This window comes from Xenopus tropicalis, chromosome 1, assembly GCF_000004195.4.
Source record: "Xenopus tropicalis strain Nigerian chromosome 1, UCB_Xtro_10.0, whole genome shotgun sequence".
Taxonomy (NCBI): domain Eukaryota; kingdom Metazoa; phylum Chordata; class Amphibia; order Anura; family Pipidae; genus Xenopus; species Xenopus tropicalis.
The window spans coordinates 53051201-53074377 of NC_030677.2; the positions used below are offsets into that span (position 1 = coordinate 53051201).

Sequence of the window (23177 nt, forward strand, 5' to 3'; positions counted from 1 at the left end):
CTCGTTCAAGAAATCTGTCCCGTAGCTGTAGGGACTGGTCGACAAAAGCCTTATCTGTGCTGCAGTTCCTACGTAAACGAATAAACTGCCCCAATGGAATGCCCTTAAATAAATGACCAGGGTGGCAGGAATCCGCCCTCAATAGGGAATTACCTGCACACACTTTCCTATAAACTGAAGTTTCAATCTTGGAATTTTCAATAAATAGATGTAAGTCCAAAAATGAAATTGTGTGACTGTGAAATTCGCTAGTGAACTTTAAATTTAAAGCATTAGTGTTTAATTCTTTTACGAAACTAATAAAATCATTTTCAGATCCCTGCCAAATGAACAGGAGATCGTCGACATATCTTTTATAAAAAAAAATGTGATGTACGTGATCAAAAATGCCTCCATAGATGTGGGACTCCTCCCACCAACCCATATATAGGTTGGCGTAAGTGTTTTTTTAGTATACGCATCACACGTGGGTTTGTAAATGAGCCTTATGATATACTGGTAATATCCAGCTTACTCTTAAACTTTTTCATGCCTGTACATGTCTCCATTTTTAGTCTGAATAATAATATTTTTGCCATTTGTGTGCATGGACCGAACAGATTTAATCCTATTTACTGTTGATGTTTTGGCAAAAGATTACTGAATTCAGTTTTTCCAGCAGTCCATTGTTCTGGTTTGCTGCCAAATTCCAGAACTCATTTTGTATAAATATTTTGCCTAAACACAAATGAATCAAAATACATGAGTACCTTACACACGCCATTGAAATGCATAGAACCATCACTCAGAGTCCTCTGATATCTGTTCGAAACAGCAGAGCAATAAGAATGCAGACAGGTGTCATCTCGTCATAGTGTCAGGGATCCCTCATTAAGAGAACCTGTAGGCTCTTGAACTTACTGTATGGCTTTCTTGTTTTGTAAGAAGTAAAGGTTGGGTAGTGGTGAGGCATTTTTAGTTACAAGCTAATAATGCTAGATTGCTGAGAGAGGAATGTTACATTTAAATTATATTGATCTTTTTGGTCCAGCATTCAAGGCGGTATTGAGAATGCATTGTCACTCTCGGGTGGGGGTCGGAGTTCTGTGTAGAGATACAAAACTCTTGAGGTGGTTTTGTCCTCGCGTAAAAAAGAATATGTTTGGAAAAACTATTGTTATTGTTACATGCCCATTACAATATGCAATGGCTGGCATCTGGCATTATTTTTCCATGGTTATTAAAGTAATTAAAACTTAATGGCAAGGATTGTATTTCATTGTGAATCATGCAGTTGTAGCCAACTCTTACCCAAGCAAGAATGTTGTCTGTGTTTTATTTGCAGAGTTTGGTAAAGTGGTCACAGCAATAAAAAAAAGGGGGGGGGGGATTTCATCTCCAGAGTCCACCATAGCTTCCACAATAGCATTATTTCATGACACACAGCTCAATCAGGAGCTTCAATCATATACACAAATATTTTAAACAGCAGTTTCTTCTGTGTCCTAATAAACTTCTAAAACTGCTTCCGCCCTGCCAATAAGAGAGATTCAGTTCTCCTGCAAAAACTTGCTAATCTCCACAGCTGTACTACAACATGCCAGATATGATCATATAATATATACAATAACTGTAGTACTAGTTAAAATACTGTCATCAATTCAGAAAAATAAAGTGAACAAATATAGAAAGATTGCACATGTATACAAATTCTTTCTTGTTAATTTGTACATGGATGCAACAAACATCTTTTCCTTGACAAAGGGCATGTTTGCATATTTAAAGAATGGGGTTATAAAATGTATCCCTGCAACATTTTTTTCCCTTGGTAACTAACATTTACTTACCCTCGCTTTCTCCAAGGCTACTTTCCCCATATTGCCCAGCCAGGCACCTGCAAGGCTAACAGGCTATTATATCCTTTAAAAAGTCATCATTTGCTTGCATTCTCTTGAGCCTCCTCAGCATGCAGTTATTCATTCCCTGTCGCAGTCACATTCTCCCACTACGAATAAGAAAATCTGGCAGGAAATGATAGCAGCCTTAATATAACATTTTGGATTGATGTTGATATCAAATTTCATTAACCGCCATGTGAAAAGGGAAGCGTTGCCACAAACTTTCTGGGAATATATCAGTTTCTTGAAACCAGAAAATGATTTAAGCAGAGTCAAGTCTGACAGAATAGTTTTTGGTCTTCTAACTCTATTTACACTTAAAAGAAAACCCATTATATATTTTTATTTAACACTGAAAAGTGGTTTGGTGTAGTGTTATTTTGAAATTGACAGCTGTTAATAAATGCTATCTGAAATACATACATTTCCCAGCTGGTAGAATATGATATGATAATATACAAACATGTTCAATACAAAAACTTAGCAAAGGTAATATGAAATAGTAAACCACAGTTTAAATTAATTTCTTCTTGCAAAGCAAAAGTATAGTCTGCTAATCAAGTTGAACCTGCCTGTAAATCCAATGAGCCTATAGTAGGTAGCAGATGTTCATTTGAATAGATTCCAACTGTGTTGTTCATACCCAAAAATGTTCTTAAATCACCAGAGATCAAAACACTGTCATTATAATGCAGGTTTTTCATTTTTACAATTTTTTTGGCGTTTACTGTGATTACAGGAAAAGATGTACCTTGGATTGTTGGATTGCTGGAAGTGATAATGGGCCAATACAACTTACAATTATTGTAGCATACAAAGTATAGTGCTGGGTTAAAGCATTTCTAGCATATACATTCATTAGCCCCACAAACATGGACAGACCAGATAGTCTCTGATCACTGGTAATGAGGATCTCCACAGAATACATTAAGAAATAGGCCAAAACCTAAGTGGATTGAGTTGTGAAGTATGCCTTTCAAAAGTCTGTAGTGAATTGTATACCTCTAAAGTGGCCTAAATTAATTAGCACATGGACATATAAGTGCCCTTAGCATAGCTGTCGAAATTCAGATCTTAAATGTATGAAATGTGGCACAATACACTTGGATGTCTCTAAAATGCTAATGAGGTACCTGTCATGTGGTTTTCCATCACTGTTCCTAATATCCCTTGGTTCTGCACTGCACATTATGCTGAGAGACATGTCATTACTGATTTATTCCCACTGGTCACATTTAGATTATGACCCCTAGAATTCAATGTTTGAATCAAGCCGCAGTTAAAATGGGGCAGGACACCACCAAAATTTCCCCTGTTCACTAAGAAACACCAGTTTAGTGCTTGATTCTGATATGCAATAAAGTGATGCATATTAATATTTTAAAGGAGAACTAAACCTTCTATGTGTTTTTAGCTGATTGCCCTCCAGCTGAGGCCACTGTCCTCCACCCCCAACCGCACTGGTTCTGTTAGCTAAAAGTCCCCTAGCCCCTAAACTGACTATGTAACTATTTTTCCTTTTTGATGATCTGCTGACCTTACTACATGGGAAAATGTTACTTAAAGGTTTAGTATAGGTCAATCACGTCGACAACATTTTCTTGATATTTGGCGGCTGATGAGCAACCACGTGTAAGTGGTTGAAATATGTCCCTATTTATTGAACTCATGTTGAAAGCGTATACTGCCCCTTAAGCAATATTTACAAAAAGTGGTAATTTATTTTTCCTTACATACGAGTGCACACAAATACCCATCATGCAACGTCTGTAACATTACTTTGTAGCATATTTTGCAGTACTATTTCCTTAGAAGCTTCTCTTCACTGCATGTATAAAATGAATTGCGGCAAGTGCCTTCGGTAACTTGTTTGATCTTTACAATGCTTAGTCAACTTTTCCTTTTATGAAGCAGTGTTAAAAACAGCATTACTATATGTAAGTAATCACCTTAGAGGAGAAAGCATAGGCAACTAGGATGAAGAAGCTGACAGATCTCTGGAGCTGACTGTTAAAAGCATGGCTTTCACAGGCAGATAAGGTTATTTTGACAGCTTTTTTTCTAGTCTTGGTGAATATAAAGTACAAGTAAATTTTTTAACTTTCCTTCTATCACAAGAACCTTATAACAGCAATTGAGGGGGAGTAATCAATCTACATGCTGATTACAAGCTCAGCGGGAAGTCCAATGGCTCCACTACACTTCTCTCCTGAATACTTTTAAACTATAAGAAGCCTATTTATTAGGGAGGTGACAGACAGGGAGATTAGTTGCCTTGCGACAAATTTTTGTTGCTGCGGGCGACTAATCTCCCCACAATGCCATCCCACCGGCAAGAATGTATATCTACGGTGGGATGGCATACGCATTGCTGCGATTTCCGGAAGTCGCCCAAAGTTTCCTCTCATAGTAACTTCGGTCAACTTCTGGAAATTGTAGCGACGCGTATGCCATCCCACCGGCGATTTACATCCTTGCCGGTGGGATGGCATTGCGGGGTGACTAATCTCCCTGTCTGTCACTTCCCTTAAACTGTGTTAGATTATTTACACCTGAAAAAACCCATGATTTTACACCAATCTCGGTCATTGATGAATTCATCAATTAAAAGAACTGGTTGTGGTTTTTATTAAATTGTGTAGTTATTTTTATGCATGTGCAAGTGGACACAATGGAGAGCACTTATTGACTCAACTCATTAAGGTTCTTACACTCATTAATTGTATGCAACTTCACCTACTGATGTGGGGGTACCCCGGTTATACTGCCACCCTGACCAGGCTCCAGGGTTCCCACAGTGAGTTGCATTAATAGTCACCCTAAACTTGTGAATCAGATGCAAAAGCTGTTTTAAAAGCACGCTCTGGAATTGTTGCAACGTCCACACTGAATATTGTAGCTGTAACTTGCACCAGATTTGAGTGAAAATCAAAGAGCAAAATACTTCTTTATAAAAACTAAAAAAACACCATTATAATAACAGAAGCTTTGAAAAGGCAAAACCATTACATGGAAAACATGGTTTTGTATTTAAAATAGCACTTTGCATGTTGTACTGTACTTGATTTTATAAATGGCCCCAATGGTGTATATTGGTTTTTACAATGCTGGGATTTTACTATTGTTTAGACACCAAAGTGTAGTTTACGTAAAAGTAGAAGGGCAATTTTGGCAGTGAGAGTGCTAGCCACAGATGTTCATGTCCAAGGATAGAGAGGGGCCCTTTACAAATTACATTTCAGTTTGAGAAACTATGCATTCTGCCCCCAAAAGATTCAATGATTTACAAATTGCACACCATTACTAAACTGTCTGTTTTGCATGAGAAGTTTTAAGTTAATGACACTTGGGGGCTGCATAGTTACAATGGTTTTCTGATAAGTTTTACATCAATTACCTGTAACTATTTGCAGATGAAACAAGTTCACAGATTGGATTCCTAGCTAAAGAGCAGAGACATGAAAATTCACTTTCTTCTGGTTCCTGCTTTGGTTCACATTCTAGGAAAGGTGAGCTAAGCTTATCATGGATATTCATAGTACAGGAGATGACATGCTTAGCTCACCTTTCTGAGAGAGGAATACAAATAATTTTATCCCCATCTATTAAATAACTCATTGCCTGTGACCTCAGTAGGGAAATTCCAACCTTGCCTTTTGTAGCATTAATGAATAAAAAACCTATGCTGCTTCCTTTTTATCCAGTATCGCTGTAGATCCTCGTCACCTGTACAAAGCTACAAAGATGTCCAAGGCACAAAGATCTGTATCGATCTTAAATCTCTATATACAAGTAGCATTTTAACAATTTTATAATTTTCATTTTTATAATAATATAAATCATTCTTATGCTGAAAACTTCTCCTTTGTCTCTGTACTCTAACTATATTAGTTCCACACAAATAGAATTATGCTTGCTTCTATTAAATCTATTTCTATCTTTACGTCTGCTAAAAATATACCAAGTAAAGTTCTTGTGGTACACCAACCAAGAAAAATTAAGGAACAAGGGAAATGTGTTCACTTTAATTTAAACATGTACATTGAAGGCACCAGATCACTTTGCTGCACTTTCAGTGGTGCATGGGGTAAATAAGAACTGTATAATTTAACAGCATGTTTTCCCCATGCCATGTTTTTACTAGTAGTCGATGCATTACAGTTAATTTGTTTGAGGAAGAGGACTAGAGAAGTTTCACCTTCTTTAAAGCCAGTAGATTAATACACCAAAAGTATGCTGACTTTAACACCTTGCCTTTCTAATATATCTTTCTCTATTGTAAACAAAGTATTTCCCCAACTATCTTGTTATCTTGCATTTTATGCTATATGCCCATGGCCTAACACTTAAGATGGCCATACACACACTGATATGATCATATGAAACATAGTTTTATATGATTTTCGGACTGTGTGTGAGCTCAGAATTACAGTCCCGATCATTTTGATACCATGGCATAAATAGCGTGAACATAGCAGCATTTTAAATTTAAACTAATGAAACTCAATGGATAAAATCTGATTGGATGTTGGTGGCCCTGCCCACTTTTTCTAACCTCAAATCTGTAGTCACCCAGTGACAAAATATGCAAAGTTTGGGCAGTCTGGCATAAAAAATATGAGAATTAGAGCATTTTAAATGTAAAATGTAATTTTTTGAACTGCAGTCCCCCAGTGACCAACTGTGAAAAGTTTGAGGACCTTGGTGTAAATAGTATGATAATGGCAGCACTTTAAATTTAGATCAATAAAATGTAATGGGTATAAATCTGTCTGCTTTTTCTAACCTTAAACCACAGTTGCCCAGTGACTAACCCTGTCACCCTGTAATAAATATTTAGAGAATGGAAACATCTTACATTGAAACCAATGAAATTCAATTTGTGAAATCTGATTGCTCGGTGGCTCTGCCCATTTGCCCATTTTCCTAATCTTAAAAATGAGTCACTCAAACAGTACAAAAATTGGGAACCCTGGTGTAAATAGCATGAGAATGGCAGCATTTTAAATTTACAAAATATACATGAAATTCAATGGACGAAATCTGATTGGCTGTTGGTGGTTCTTTAAAAAAATTTGCATTAACTCACCACAGTTGTCTTCATCTGCCTGGTTCCCACATTCATCCACTCCGTTACAGTGCATAAACTGAGGAAGGCACTTAGTGATATTGCCACAGGGAAAATATCCGAGGGGACAGGAGATGTCTTGGCTTTCAGAAGAGGTAGATGCAACTGCATGGGAAGAAAGATATTTATCATTAGTTAATAATCCTCACTACAATAGGATGCATTTAAAACTGAAAACATACAAATTGGTTTGTGCACAAAATATTTATAAATACTATACTATAGTATGACCCAACTGTCTTGGTACATATAGGTAAGAATGACAAAATTTATAGTAGGTAGAGGACCTTAAAGAGTTGGGGGAGTTCAGGGATCTAGGCTCTAAGCTTAAGGAAAGGTCCTCCAATGTGCATATTGTAAATGGAGGAGGATGCACAACTAGGTCAAGTTGTTATTATGGGGGACTTTAATTATCCAGACATTGGCTGGAGTAATGGGGTGGCTAAGTCAGAAAAAGCTAGTAGGTTTGTAAATATGCTAAATGACAACTTTTTATTTCAGGCAGTTCAAGAACCTACAAGGAATGACTCTATTTTGGATCTGGTGATATCTAATAATACTGAACTAATCTCTAACATTTGTGTGGGTGAGAGTTTGAGGAACAGTGATCATAACATGGTCTCCTTTGCGATAATGCTTACACTTATAAGTGTATAAGTAAAATGCTCAATTTGAGACGAGCAGACTTTGCCAGTATAAGGGCATCTCTGCAATATGTCAACTGGGAAAGGCTTTTTACAGGGTTCGACACAGAAGGAAATAGGAATATCTTTAAAACTTTGCATAGCAAGTATAAAGGTCAGTATATTCCCCTTGTAAGCAAGGAAAGGCATCACAAAGGAAAACCTTTATGGTCAAATAAAAGTGTTAGTGTTGAGGTTGATAAGAAAAAACGTGCTTTTAAAGCATTCAAGTTAGCTGGGACAGCGGAAACTTTCATTGGGTACAAGGAAGCAAATAAAGCCTGCAAAAAAATCTATGCTATCAAGTAAGCTAAAATAGAGATGGAAAGGGGTATTACAGCTAGGAGTAAAAGGAATGCAAAATGATTTTTTAAATATGTAAACAGTAAAAAAAGAAGCAAGAAGGGGTGGGAACCTTATTATTACAGGGGGTCAGTTGGTTGATGAGAACAGGGAAAAAGCAGAAACTTTGAACTCTTATTTATCATCTGTCTATACAACTGAGGAGCTAGCTATTCAAGGCTTCCATTTTAATAGACCCAATTCTAGTAATATAACTAATGATGCAGGGGTCACTCGGAAATAGTGATGGGTGAAATAATTTGGCAGGCATGGATTTGTGGCAAATTTTGCCATGGCAAAATGCACCGCTCAACCAAAAATTGTCGCCTGTGTCAAAAAAAATAGTTGCACGTGTAAAAAAATGACGTGTGTCAAAAAAAAGGATAACTTTAGGAAAACTTTTGGAAAGGGTATTAAAGGATAGGATACTTGAATACACTGCAAATCACAATACTATGTTTGTGCAAGCATGGTTTTATGCATAACAGATCTTGCCAGACTAATTTTGTCGCCTTTTATGAGGAGGTGAGTAGGAACCTCGATGCTGGAATGGCAGTTGATGTCATCTACTTGGACTTTGCTAAAGCGTTTGATACAGTACCTCACAGAAGGTTAATGATCAAATTGAGGAATATTGGCCTAGAACATAATATTTATATTTGAATAAAAAACTGGCTGAAGGATATATTATAAAGAGAGGTGGTAAATGGAACATTTTCTAATTGGGCCAGTGTTGTTAGTGGAGTACTGCAGGGGTCAGTCCTTGGTCCTTTGCTTTTTAACTTATTTATATGTCCTGGAGGTGGGCATAGAGAGTACTGTTTCTATTTTTGATTATGATACTAAATTGTGCAAAACTATAAGTTCCATGCAGGATGGTGCCACTTTGCAGAGTGATTTGTTTTATAAACCCGAGTTATATACTAAATGGTAGTGTGTTGGGGGGATCCTTAATTGAGAAGGATCTGGGGGTTTTTGTAGATAACAAGTTGTCTAATTCCAGGCAGTGTCATTCTGTGGCTACTAAAGCAAATAAAGTGCTGTCTTTTATAAAAAAGGCCATTGACTCAAGGGACGAAAACATAATTTTGCCTCTTTAGAGGGTCTCTGGTAAGGCCTCACCTTGAGTATGCAGTGCAGTTTTGGGCTCCAGTCCTTAAGAAGGATATTAATGAGAGAGTGCAGAGACGTGAAACTAAACTGGTAAAGGGGATGAAAGGTTTACACTATGAGGTTAGACTGTCAAGGTTGGGGTTGTTTTCTCTGAAAAAAAGGCGCTCTGAGGGTATTATAGGCAGATGGGGGAAGTTCTTTTTTCCCATAAAAATGATCAGAGCACAAAAGGTCACCCCTTTAGATTAGAAGAACGAAACTCTCAGGTGAAGCAGCGTAGATGGTTTTTCACAGTGAGTGCAGTGAGGTTGGGGAATGCTTTTCCTAGTGTAAAATCAGTTAATATTGTTGTTGGTATACATGGTTTATGTATGTGAGTGTATAGAGAGGTCAGTATAGGTTTGTGTGTGCTGGGTTTACTTGGAAGGGTTGAACTTGATGGACTCTGGTCTTTTTTCAACCCAACTTAACTATGTAACTATATGTAACTATGTATTTAACTATTTTCTAACATAAACAGGCATTGTAATTTACTGGAACTTCTTAAAAACAGAACTATAGTTAGTGCAGTTTTAATTTTTCGAAAATTGAAATACTGCCATATAGCAATCCAACATGCATGGTTGGCACTCTGCACTGGCCACTGTGTTCCTATTTTCCATAATTTCTTTTAAAGGTTTCTGTTTTATTCTGACAGGCAATTTCCTTAAATATGACATCAATCTTTAATTCTGCCAACATATTTTTATAAATTATTTAAAAAGCTAGAAATAATATGAAATGCTAAAAATAGCAGAATAGCATTCTAAGAAATTTCCCGCCTATTCACTGAATAGTCACGTGTTAAAAAGGCGTTATGTCAATTAAATGTGTTTTGCTGCTTCACGCTATAAATGCATATTTACAAAAAGCATCATTTAAAGAATTATTTTGTAAGGCAATCGGTATTCTGTTCCCTTTTGTGCTTTTATAATTCATTTACTGTGTAAGTCAAATGGATTAGTTCATCTATAAGAAATGCTACAACCAAAAAATGATGAATTTACTCAGCTTTAATACTTTCCTTCTACCAACAGACAATACTTGAGACTGAATCTCAGTTCTGAAACCAGCCCATCTATGCCCTGAACAAAAACTTTTACTGCTAAGAGTAAATTGATAGCAAAGGATAATGTTCATATAACATTTTGCATAAATATGTATAATGCAGTGCAAATGCTAATGGTCAACCCTCTGAGGTTTAAAAATCCTCAGATATCATAATCAAGCTAGTATATGGCACTGGTAAAAAGAAAAAAGTTAACTTATATATTAATATGCCGGTAATAAAGCTCTTTGGAGATGCAAATATTTTCAAAACTGTTTGATGATAGAATTTTAAGAGTTTCTGATTATTGCCCACTTGATATGTATATACCAAGGGTAATATGCTAGGAAAAACGTAACACTGGATTAAAACTTTGTATATGAGCACACTATGAAAAATATGAATACAGAGTATAGTTATTTGTTCAAAATATTTATCAAATAGGTTTTCTTTGTGAAGAGCAGAAACAAACACAATTCCAACATGGCTTGGGTATAACCTGTAGTCCCTGTAGTCCTTACATCCCACCAACAAAACTTGTCTCTAGGTGCCGGCATTACATATCTTGAATAGAAGGCATTCTGCTCTCACTGTAAAATAAATTGGTTGAAAGATAGAAAGATTTGTGATTTTTCTTATCATCCTTGGTTGATAGGTGTAGCATTATGCCCCTGGGCCTCCCGTTGAACAGCAGTGTCCAACACCATTCAGGCTATTTCTATAAATATATCAGCCAGAATATTCTATTAAAGGGGTAGTTCACTTTTAAATTAACGTTTAATTTCTAGTAGAATTGAGTCTAAAACAACTGGACTTTTCTAAGTTTATCTTGAAAACATTTCACCACTCATCCGAGTGGCTTCTTCAGTTTAAATGACTGGTAGGGAATATATATGTAGGTATAGGTATGATAGGTATATCATGACCTAGATGAACTTGAATCTTCATAGACACAACTTTTAATATGTTGTAGACACTGATATTCTGAGACAATTAGCAATTGGTCCTTATTTTTTTTATTTTTTTCACTTATTTAGTTTTTTGTTCAGCAGTTCTCTATTTGGTATTTTAGCAGCTATCTGGTTGCTAGGGTCTTTTTTAATATAGTAACCAGGCAGTGGTTTAAAGAAGAGATAGGAATGTGAATAATAAAGGGCCTGCACAGAAAGATAAGTAATAAACATTAACAATAATAATAAAACATAGCCTTACAGAGTAATAGTTTTTGGCTGCTGGGGTCAGTGACCCCCATTTAAAAGCTGTAAGTAGCAAAAAAGAAAGGCAAATAATTTGCAAACTATAAAAATAAATAATGAAAACCAATTACCTAGCAACCAAAGCTGCTAGGAAAAGGGCATTCAATAACATACTAAAAGTTAATGTAAAGGTGAACCACCTCATTAATAGCCAAAAGGTTCCATCAGCAAAAAGTCTCCTTGAAAATCCAGACATTTCTCTATATTTGTAATTAAAGTAACAGCAAAAATATATAAATGACCTCTCAGTGGAAAAAATTAATGAGCAAATCTGATTAGGCAATATTGAAATTAATAGGGAATATATAAAAAAGAAAACACTGTTGCGCCTGCAACATTTGGCTTTTTTAAATGACAAGAGTGTAAACCTAACTGTTTCACATTCCATGTGCAGTAGATAAGCTGTGGATTTATACAGCAATGCTTAGTGTCTGTGCACATTTAGCAAGTGTATCCTAGGAGCAAGATGGGCCTGGGCCCCCAGCCAGGGCCTACAGTTACCAAAATAGAAATTATATTAGACCCATGTAATTTATAGGGGAAAATCAATACAACGTTCTAGGACCTCTAGAAAAAGAAAGTGGAAAATGGTAATTATTGCTATTACTATTGAAATAGGAAAAAATTGCCTATTTTTCTTCCATAGAGTGGTAAGATTGTTCAAGTATCCATGATTTCTTTGCCAATTAGATATAATTACCACAACATTTTAAATAATTTTACTTTATTATTTATTCATGCCTGCCATTACAATTTGTGTCATTACAAAATTACACCTTTGTTTGCAATGTCAGTACAATATCAACTATTTTTTAAAGATTAAAAAGATATTCTACCACCTAACATTCATAATTATAATTTATAATTCTGCCTAATTATAAATAATTTGTTAATTATTAACAATTATAAATAATTTGAGTGTTCCTTGGTCTTGCTTGCTTGCTGTTATCCAGTCTTATTCTTCCTGCTTTCCTGCTGGAGCACAAAGCATTATGATCACTGCGATCTTCGAAGGTGATATAGACTGGTAGGGCCATACTTATATATAAGGGGACATCTTTGGTAAAGGGTGAAAATAGAGTTTCATTATTGGTTAAGATGCTAATGAAATCAGCAAAGACAAACAGTGTCAAGTTCACTATAAAAGGTTCTGCAATAATTTCCCTCCTGATTTAGTCAGTATGCAGAGAAGAACATGTATGCTATACATGGACTGTCTATTTATGCTTTTAGGTCATTTATAAGAATAATTAAAATCCAAATAATAAGAGCTGACTCTGATATGTGATCTATGCACTCATCTGAAAACTCCAGTGGCACTTATAAGGCTAATAATGAACTTCCATGTAGGAGTGGAAGATCTAATAATATGCTACCGGAGTGCTGTTATCAGTGTATGGACTGGGTCTACATATCCCTGTAGTAAGCATCTATTTTACCCTTTGACTTCCACTGGTTACTCACCTTTAACATCAAAGTGGTTGCTACTTTCAATGCACATAAATAATAATAATTGTCCGTGCACATCTCTTTTGACATTAGTTGGGCTCATTCATGAAACGTGGGCAAATCCGAACCTGGGCAGAAACGCACCCATAGCAACCAGCTTTTTTTCAACTGTATGCACAATAGTAAAAGCAAATGTTTGATTGGATGCCATTGGTTTATAACCAGGGTTCAGATATGCCCAATGTTGATAGATGATTGCAAATGCCCCTCTCGGATGGCTGAACTGTTTAGCACTGCTACTGCCTGACTACAGACTCTTGGACTGTTGGTGTATGCTTTTCGCTGCTTTAGAGTAGCTACACAGACTCAGTCTAGTGCTAAGTTTCCAGTACATCACACCATCTTCAGTGGACTGAACATTACTATACATGTGTCCTTGCAAATACCTGCACCTTTGGCTATTAATGCATATGAAAACCTATAAAGATGTTTTTGGCAGAAAAAATATGAATATTAATATAAAAGAAAAATATGCTGTATTTGCAAAAGTCATGAAAAAAAGGTAACCCCCCCGCCATATATTTTTCCGTTTTTCAAACTTTGATTAACAGCCCAACATATGCTGAAACTAAAGTATGAATATTTAAAATTTTGCTGGTTAGGGTGGTGCCAGTTTTAGGAGATTTGAGACAGCAGATTATTAAAATGGGAGCAGACAGCACAGAGATGCAAAAGATTGCTTTAGGCACATTCACAAGGTGATTTCTTTGGCAAACAGAACAACAAAACACTAAAATATATTCAGTGACCTTATGGAGATTTCTTAGCCACCAAGTTGCTTGAGATTAATGACTTTCACTTATGTCAGATATATGGATTAAGAAAGAAAGGCGGAAGCACAGTCAGAACAGATCTGGACTCTAAATCTTAATCACTGATTTTCATTTCTTTTTATTTGTGGAAATGCTTGAGTTTATTCAAATGCAATTTGACCTTCCACATACTGTGTAATCCAACCTGGTGGATAATATTTTAGTTATTTTTATCCTTACATGGCAGATATATTACCTATCCCACACTGACAGCCATTTACAAAAGATAAGGTGTCATGCATATATATTACACTTATACAGACATTGTCCATCAATTTCACAGCTGCAGGACACTTAAAGAAACAGTAATCTTTCAAACTAAGATGCACATAAATTCACTGCTGCAGTGGCTATTCAATACATCAAGTAGTCTAAATACACGATTTTTTGAGCGTGTGACTATTATGTATCTTTAGATTTTATTAGGAACTTTCTAGCTGCTGGCTTTCTAAATTCTAATTCTAACAGTGGATTTATACTGTGCATATTGTAATGTTCCAGATAATGTGCAAATTTAGAACACCAGCTAAAAAGGCTGCTCTCATTGTATGTAGTTTAAATTCAGTCACTTTGGACTTTGATAATCGATGCCATGCCTGTATTGCCTTTACATCCTTACCCCAGCCAACTTGCATCTAAATAGAGGCTAGACTGCATTCTATAGAATTTTCTTCCTCTGTCAGCAGTCTGACTGGAACATAGAAGTTTGTGCAACAAACAGAGAAATTTCAAAAAGCTACATGTTAGCACTAAATGTTCACAGGCACTAGGGTAATTTTCTAATCCCTCTTACCCTATCCTATACTTCTTATCAGTCATTTTGTAGCCCATCTCTTCTGCTCTTACCTTTCTACCCTCACCTCCTCCTTTCTGAGAACATAAGAAAAAAACCGGAACAGAACATCCCAATTTCTCTTCTGCTCCGCCACCATTTCTCTCACCATCCCTTCTGCCCTCTTCTTTCATGTAAGTTATGAAAGTTACAAAATTATTTGGTCCACAACCCAGTGTGAATTAACAAACTCACACAGGGTTTCAAACAATCATATATAGCGCCCCCATTTCTGTATGTTTATTCTTGATTTATCATGATGTTTATAATTTTCTACATTGTAAAATTGTACAGCGTAGCCATATAAAATGATACATAATATACATACATACACTAACTGTGCTAATGTTGTGCGTATTGATGCCAGTTATTAAAGGTATTTGCGTCCAAAAACACTCTTTGCAGTTCTGAATAGTTGTGCTAAGCAGTGTTGTGCACATCCCCCTCTTCTGCTGAATCATGTGCAAGAATAACTATTGGTAAAATTGTGCCAGAACTGTTATATTAATTATTATCTTTCCGAAATGGAATTTAAAAAGTAAGAGGCATTTGTAGCAATTTAAATTGGCTCTTCCTAAGCTACATTACTGCTTAAGACAAAGAACCACAGCTACAAAGGCTCTGTACATCTAGTGAGATTAAACTGCTATTTGTGCACAAGCACAACCTGTACTCCCCCAAGCTATACCTCAGTGTCAGCATAATACAAAAAAGTACATTACAGAAAGAATTGAAAACAGATTGCAAAGATTGCCTTGATGCACATTTGGGCAAAACTTTTTCAAAAGAAAAAAAACTGAAAATTTAGTCTTACCTGAAATTTTCCTTTTCTTTAGTCCGTAAGGCAGCACACAATGGGTTAAGGTCTGGACCCATCCCTGGTAGGACAGAATAACAATCAGTAATCCCATATTAGCCCCCCCCCCCCTTGCTCCCCCCAGCAGTGTTAGTTGACAAGCTATAGAAAGGACAAGCCACACAAAACTTAATGCTGAACATTTATTGGGAGGGGACCAAAATTTGTGCTGCCTTACGGACTAAAGAAAAGGAAAATTTCAGGTAAGACTAAATTTTCAGTTTTCTTGACGTCCTACAGGCAGCACACAATGGGACTTAGCAAGCTAACAGGGGCGGGAATCAGACTTAAGCCGAAAGCAGGGCTGCTTGAAGGATTCTGCTGCCAAAGACTGCATCCTGAGAGGCTGCTACATCCAACTTGTAATGTTTCGCGAAGGTGTGAACATTACTCCAAGATGCTGCTCTACATATTTCGGTAACTTCAACCGCTGATCTCTCTGCCCAGGAAGTAGCAACCGCCCTTGTAGAATGTGCCTTTAGTGGAAAGGGTGGCTCTAAATCCAAGCCTGTGTAGGACTGAATTATCGCATTCTTCATCCATGCTGCAATAGAAGCTTTTGAAGCCTTCTTTCCTTTTCTCCTGCCCGCGAAGAGGACAAACAACATTCTGAGGATCTAAAATTCTTTGATCTTTCAATATAGACAGAGAGGCATCTATGAAGATCCAACAATTGCAACTTCTCTTCTACTGAGTTAGAAGGTTGTTGACAAAAGGCAGGCAGAATTATTTGAGAGTTGATATTGGACTTTGACGGCACTTTAGGCATGAAGTAAGGCAATGTCCTTAGTATCACTTTATCCGGAAAGAACAGAGTATAAGGAGGTATTGCTGCTAAAGCCTGCAGTTCCCCTACTCTTCTTGCAGAAGTAATTGCCACTAGAAAAGCTGTTTTCCATGACAGATGCTTAATGCTGATCTCTTGCAAAGGCTCAAAGGGGGAAGCACACAAAGCCGACAACACAGTATTTAAATCCCAGGGAGGAACAATGGAATGGAGAGTAGGCCTGATTCTTGACACCGCTTTCATAAATCTCTTAATAAGAGGTTCCGCAGCCAAATTCTTGGAAAGGAAGACAGAAAGTGCTGAAACGTGAACTTTCAGAGTGTTTGCTTTTAGGCCCTTTGAAAAACCATCCTGCAAAAACTGAAGGATCTCTGACAATGGACAAGCACTAGGAGAAAAACTCTTAGCTTCACACCAAGAACTGAAAATCTTCCACACTCTAGCATAAACTGCGGATGTCGATTGCTTCCTGGCAAGCAACAGGGTGCCTACCACATCACGAGAAAGGCCTTGAAGAGCTAATAACTCCCTCTCAGCCTCCAGGCTGCTAGGCTCCACCTGGCTGGATTCGGGTGCTTCAGGTGTCTGAAAGAGAAGATCCTCTTCGAGCGGAAGGATCCAGAAATCCCCCTGTGACATCACCATCAGATCGGAGAACCATGTCCTCCTGGGCCAATGGGGGGCAATCAGAATTACTGAAGCACGATCTTGCCTGACCTTCTGGAGAACTCTCTGAATCATTGGCAAGGGGGGAAAGATGTACGCCAACCTGAATGTCATTGCATCCACAAAGGTAGGATTGTCTTCTTTCATCAGAGAACAAAATCGGTGTAACTTCTTGTTCTGTTGTGAGGCCATTAAATCTATCTCTGGATAACCCCATCTCTGAACTAACTGATGAAAAACCTGGGGATTGAGCTCCCACTCTCCCTGTCTCAGGATTGTTCGGCTCAGGGCATCGGCTATCGAATTGTCCACACCTCTTATGTGAATCACTCTGATTGATTGGAGATTCCTCTCTGCCCAGAACATAATCCTCTGGCATTCTTTTATCAGAAGAGGGATCCTGGTCCCCCCTTGCTTGTTCAGGTAAGATACTGTCACAATGTTGTCTGAATGAACCAGGATTTGATGATATTTCACTAGCCTCCTGAACTTCAATAAGGCCAGCCTGACTGCTCTTAACTCTTAATTGAGTCTTCTCCCATAATGACCACCTGCCTTGGGCTATATGTTCTCCCAGATGGGCTCCCCAACCAAAGGCAGAGGCGTCTGTCGTTAAGGAAAGAAATTTTGGCATTTTGAAGGACTTGCCCTGAATCACATGCTGAGTCTCGCACCACCAACTCAGATCTCTCCTGAGACTGGATGACATACGGAATTTTTTGTCTAGAGACATTAGAGAACGATTCCACACTTGCAAAATCCGATGTTGTAGAGGACGGATATGAGCTTTTGCCCAAGGAACCGCTTCCAAGGAGGCTGTCATCAACCCTAGGACTTTCATGGCAGATCTTAGAGATACTAGATCGGAGCGACTCAGAGCTTTCACTGCGGACTGGAGAACCAAGACTTTGTCTTGTGGAAGAAAGACTTTCATTCTGACTGTGTCTATCTGGAATCCTAAAAATCTGATGGATGTCACTGGTTTGAGGTTCGACTTTGTCTTGTTGATGATCCAACCGTGACTCTCCAACATCGCAACTGTCAAATCCCTTTGACAAAGCAACTGGGAATAGGAAGGAGCTTTTATGAGCCAGTCGTCCAGATATGGCACTACATAGATTCCCTGTTTCCGAAGAGCAGCTGCTAGGACCACTATTACTTTCGTAAAGACCCTTGGGGCTGAAGTGATCCCGAAGGGCAAGGCCTTGAACTGGAGATGATGAAGCGAGGAGCCTAATACTACTGCTATCCGCAGAAATCTCCTGCTGTTCTGATGAATTGGGATATGCAAGTAGGCGTCTTTTAAGTCGATTGTGACCATTAGCTCCCCTTCTCGAAGAATGCTCAATGCTGACTTGACTGTTTCCATGCGAAATTTTTCTTTCTTTATAAATTGATTTAGATACTTTAAGTCTATTACCAATCTGAAATGGCCCCCTTGCTTTGGCACTAGAAAATTCCTCTTTTCCTTTCGGACGGAGGAACAGGTTCTAACACCTTCATCTGAATGAACTCTGTTATAGCTTTTTCCAAAGCTGCTTGCTTGAAAATTATGACTTAATTGGTATCACTGAGACCTGGTGGGATGAAAAATGCGTCTGGGCAGTGAATTTAAATGGGTATACGCTTTTTAGGAGGGACAGAGGGATTAAAAAGGGTGGAGGGGTTTGTCTTTATGTAAAGTCAGATTTAAAGCCATGTAATAAAGACATTACCAATGAAAACGTTGAATCTCTTTGGGTAGAAATTTCAGTAGGGCTGAAGGTCACAAAGACAATGATCATTGGTGTATGCTATAAACCACCCCGTATAGATGAGGGGGATGAGGCCCAGCTACTTTTGCAAATGGAGGAGGCTTCAAAATTGGGTCAAGTTGTTATTATGGGGGACTTTAATTATCCGGACATTGACTGGAGTAATGGGGTGGCTAAGTCAGAAAAAGCTAGTAGGTTTGTAAATATGCTAAATGACAACTTTTTATTTCAGGTGGTTCAAGAACCTACTCGGAATGAGTCTATTTTGGACCTGGTAATATCTAATAATACTGAACTTATCTCTAACATTTGTGTGGGTGAGCATTTGGGGAACAGTGATCACAACATGGTCTCCTTTGAGATAATGCTACAGAGACAGCTCTATAAGGGAGTAACTAAAACGCTCAATTTTAGACGTGCAGACTTTGCCAGTTTAAGGGCATCTCTGCAATGTGTCAACTGGGAAAGGCTTTTCATGGGGTTAGACACAGAAGGAAAATGGAACATCTTTAAAACATTGCTTTGCAGGTATACACAACAGTATATTCCCCTTGTAAGCAAGGAGAGGCATCGCAAAGCAAAACCCTTATGGCTGAATAAAAGAGTTAAGGTCGAGGTTGGTAATAAAAAACGTGCTTTTAAAGCATTCAAGTTAGCTGGGACAGCGGAAACTTTCATCAGGTACAAGGAAGCAAATAAAGCATGCAAAAAAGCTATCAGGCAAGCTAAAATAGAGATGGAAAGGGATATTGCAGCTAGGAGTAAAAAGAATCCAAAATTATTTTTTAATTATGTGAATAGTAAAAAAATGAAGCAAGAAGGGGTGGGAACTTTATTATCACGGGGAGGTACGTTGGTTGATGAGAACGGGGAAAAAGCTGAAATTTTGAACTCTTATTTTTCATCTGTCTATACATCTGAGGAGCCAGATAATGAAGGCTTCCCTTTTAATATACCCAGTGCTAGTAATTTAGCTACTGGCGCATGGGTCACTCAGGAGGAAATTCAAAAGAGACTTGAACATGTAAAGGTAAACAAAGGTCCAGGACCGGATGGGATTCATCCCAGGGTATTAAATGAGCTGAGCGCTGTGATTGCCAAGCCTCTTCACATAATTTTTCAGGATTCGTTGAGGTTTGGCATGGTGCCGAGAGACTGGCGGATTGCTAATGTGGTGCCGTTATTTAAAAAGGGATCTCGTTCTCAGCCTGAAAACTATAGGCCTGTTAGTCTGACATCAGTAGTAGGAAAGCTTCTGGAAGGGGTAATAAGGGATAGGATAGTTGAATACATTGCAGTTCACAATACTATTAGTTTGTGCCAGCATGGTTTTATGCGTAACAGATCTTGCCAGACTAATTTAGTTGCCTTTTATGAGGAGGTGAGCAGGAACCTTGATGCTGGAATGGCAGTTGATGTCATCTACTTAGATTTTGCTAAAGCGTTTGATACAGTACCGCACAGAAGGTTAATGATCAAATTGAGGAATATTGGCCTAGAACATAATATTTGTAATTGGATAGAAAACTGGCTGAAGGATAGAGTACAAAGAGTGGTGGTAAATGGAACATTTTCTAATTGGGCCAGTGTGGTTAGTGGAGTACCGCAGGGGTCAGTCCTTGGTCCTTTGCTTTTTAACTTGTTTATTAATGACCTGGAGGTGGGCATAGAGAGTACTGTTTCTATTTTTGCTGATGACACTAAATTGTGCAAAACTATAAGTTCCATGCAGGATGCTGCCGCTTTGCAGAGCGATTTGACAAAATTGGAAAACTGGGCAGCAAACTGGAAAATGAGGTTCAATGTTGACAAGTGCAAAGTTATGCACTTTGGTAGGAATAATATAAACGCAAACTATCTACTGAATGGTAGTGTGTTGGGGGCATCCTTAATGGAGAAGGATCTAGGGGTTTTTGTAGATCACAAGTTGTCTAATTCCAGGCAGTGTCATTCTGTGGCTACTACAGCAAATAAAGTGCTGTCTTGTATAAAAAAGGGCATTGACTCAAGGGATGAGAACATATTTTTGCCGCTTTATAGGTCCCTGGTAAGGCCTCACCTTGAGTATGCAGTGCAGTTTTGGGCTCCAGTCCTTAAGAAGGATATTAATGAGCTGGAGAGAGTGCAGAGACGTGCAACTAAACTGGTAAAGGGGATGGAAGATTTAAGCTATGAGGTTAGACTGTCGAGGTTGGGGTTGTTTTCTCTGGAAAAGAGGCGCTTGCGAGGGGACATGATTACTCTGTACAAGTACATTAGAGGGGATTATAGGCAGTTGGGGGATGTTCTTTTTTCCCATAAAAACAATCAGCGCACCAGAGGTCACCCCTATAGATTAGAGGAACAGAGCTTCCATTTGAAGCAGCGTAGGTGGTTTTTCACGGTGAGGGCAGTGAGGCTGTGGAATGCCCTTCCTAGTGATGTGGTAATGGCAGACTCTGTTAATGCCTTTAAGAGGGGCCTGGATGAGTTTTTGAAGAAGCAGAATATCCAAGGCTATTGTGATACTAATATCTACAGTTAGTATTACTGGTTGTATATATATAGTTTATGTATGTGAGTGTATAGATTGGTTAGTATAGGTTGTGTGCTGGGTTTACTCGGATGGGTTGAACTTGATGGACAATGGTCTTTTTTCAACCCTATGTAACTATGTAACTATGTAACTATATGCTTGTTGTGGTTCGGCTTGATATCGTTGATACAAAACCTTTGTTTTGGAGGAGACTGGAAATTTATGAAGTATCCTTCTTTTATTATACTGAGGACCCAGGCATCCGAAGTCGTCTCTTCCCAAATCTGAAGGAAGAAAGACAGCCTGCCGCCTACTTCCTCCTGTCTTCTGGCGTCAGAATGACCCAGTCTTTCCTTGCTTGGCCTCCTTATCAGCCCATCTTGGTCTGAAATTGTTTGGTCTGGATCTGAATCCTCTAGATCTGTTGAAATCCCTATCTGATCTCCTGGAAGAGTTAGAACGTGGTGAAAACCTTCTTGCAGATGAACGAAAGGACCTCCTTTCCAAAAACTTCTGCTTATCCTTGTGGTAAAGTTTTACCTTTACCCGTCACTAAACTCTCCAGTAGCTTATCCAGCGGGCTACCGAACAATTTCCCTGGCTCATAGGGGATAGATATCAAGCTATTCTTCGAAGCTAGATCGGCTGACCAAGCCTTAAGCCAGAGAGCCCTCCTTCCTGCTGTTGATAGTGCCATAGTTCTCGCCCCCAGCTTTAGATTCTCGATGGACACATCGCACAGAAAATCTGAGGCCAACTTAATTGAGCCCATCATCTCCAGAATGGCATCCCTAGATGTCCCTGCATCTATCTCTTCCTCCACGGAGTTAAGCCAAAACTTAAGCGCTCTAGAGACTGCCACTGCAGCCAGAGCTGGTTTGCAAGAATTAGAACCTGCCACATAAGACCTTCTCAGAGAACACTCTGCCCGGCGGTCCATGTGATCTTTGATCACAGATTCCTCAACAGGAATTGTAGTTCTCTTGGACAATCTAGCAATTGGAATGTCCACTTTCGGGGGGTCTTCCCACTGACCTATATCCTTTGAATCAAAGGGGAACATCATTTTGAACCGTTTAGAAGATTCTGGCTTTCTCCCCGGATCTTTCCATTCCTGCTCAATGATTTTTGATATAGAAGGATGGACAGGGAATACCATGGACTTTTTCTCATAAAAAAATGGCAGCTGTTGTTTATCAGATGCTACCGGGGGCACAGTTGTCTGTCCCATTACTTTATTCACTTCTTTGACTAATTTAGAAATTTTTTCCACTGGAAAGAGAAAGAGATCCTCTTTCTGCTTTTTTACTTCATCAGAGGATGCAGATGACGAATCATTGGGATCTGAATCAGAATTAGAGGATTGGTATGGGGCAGCAGAAGATACTTGAGGATTAGGGATTCCTGCACCAAAGCTGTGAAACACTTCCTTAAACCAGGCAAAAAAATCCTCCATTTTATTATTTGATGATGTTTGGACACACTGGTCACATTTTTCCTGCCGACAGTTATCAGGCAAAGGTTGCCCACAGCCTGAACAAAAGCAGTGTTTGGATTTCCTTTTCCTTTTTCCAGATGCTCTGGCAGAATCAGACATCTAAGGAAAAAGAATAAGGGACATAAGTACCCATACAGCAATACCAACAATGAAAGGATTGGCAAAGAAGGCTACCCTAAGTACCTTCACAGCCTCTCTCAGACTCTCAGCAGCCTGGCAGCGCGACCACAGCAAACTGCAAGCCCCAACAGACGGCAGCATATGGGAGAGGAAAAGGCTTTAAATACCTTCCAGAACGCCGCAATTTTATCCCCTAAGGGCATAAAGGGACCCCGCACTCACCACACCAATCCCCTGCAGTTCCAGCAGCCGAGACTCTCAGCCAGCGCATCGCGCCGGAACACAGCGCTGAGACCCGACAGAGCTCTCCTCTCTGCAATGGAGCCGCCAGCTTTCTGCCGC

At 38.6% G+C, this 23177-nt stretch overlaps 1 protein-coding gene across 1 annotated transcript in view; it reads right to left on the reverse strand.

The window, feature by feature from the left end:
• rxfp1 (relaxin family peptide receptor 1) overlaps positions 1 to 23177 on the reverse strand; it is a 134431-nt gene that overhangs the window by 72931 nt on the left and 38323 nt on the right. The window contains exon 2 of the mRNA XM_031895472.1: positions 6967 to 7110. Within this exon, the coding sequence (XP_031751332.1) occupies positions 6967 to 7110 (144 nt within the window). The remainder of the gene's footprint in view (positions 1 to 6966; positions 7111 to 23177) is intronic.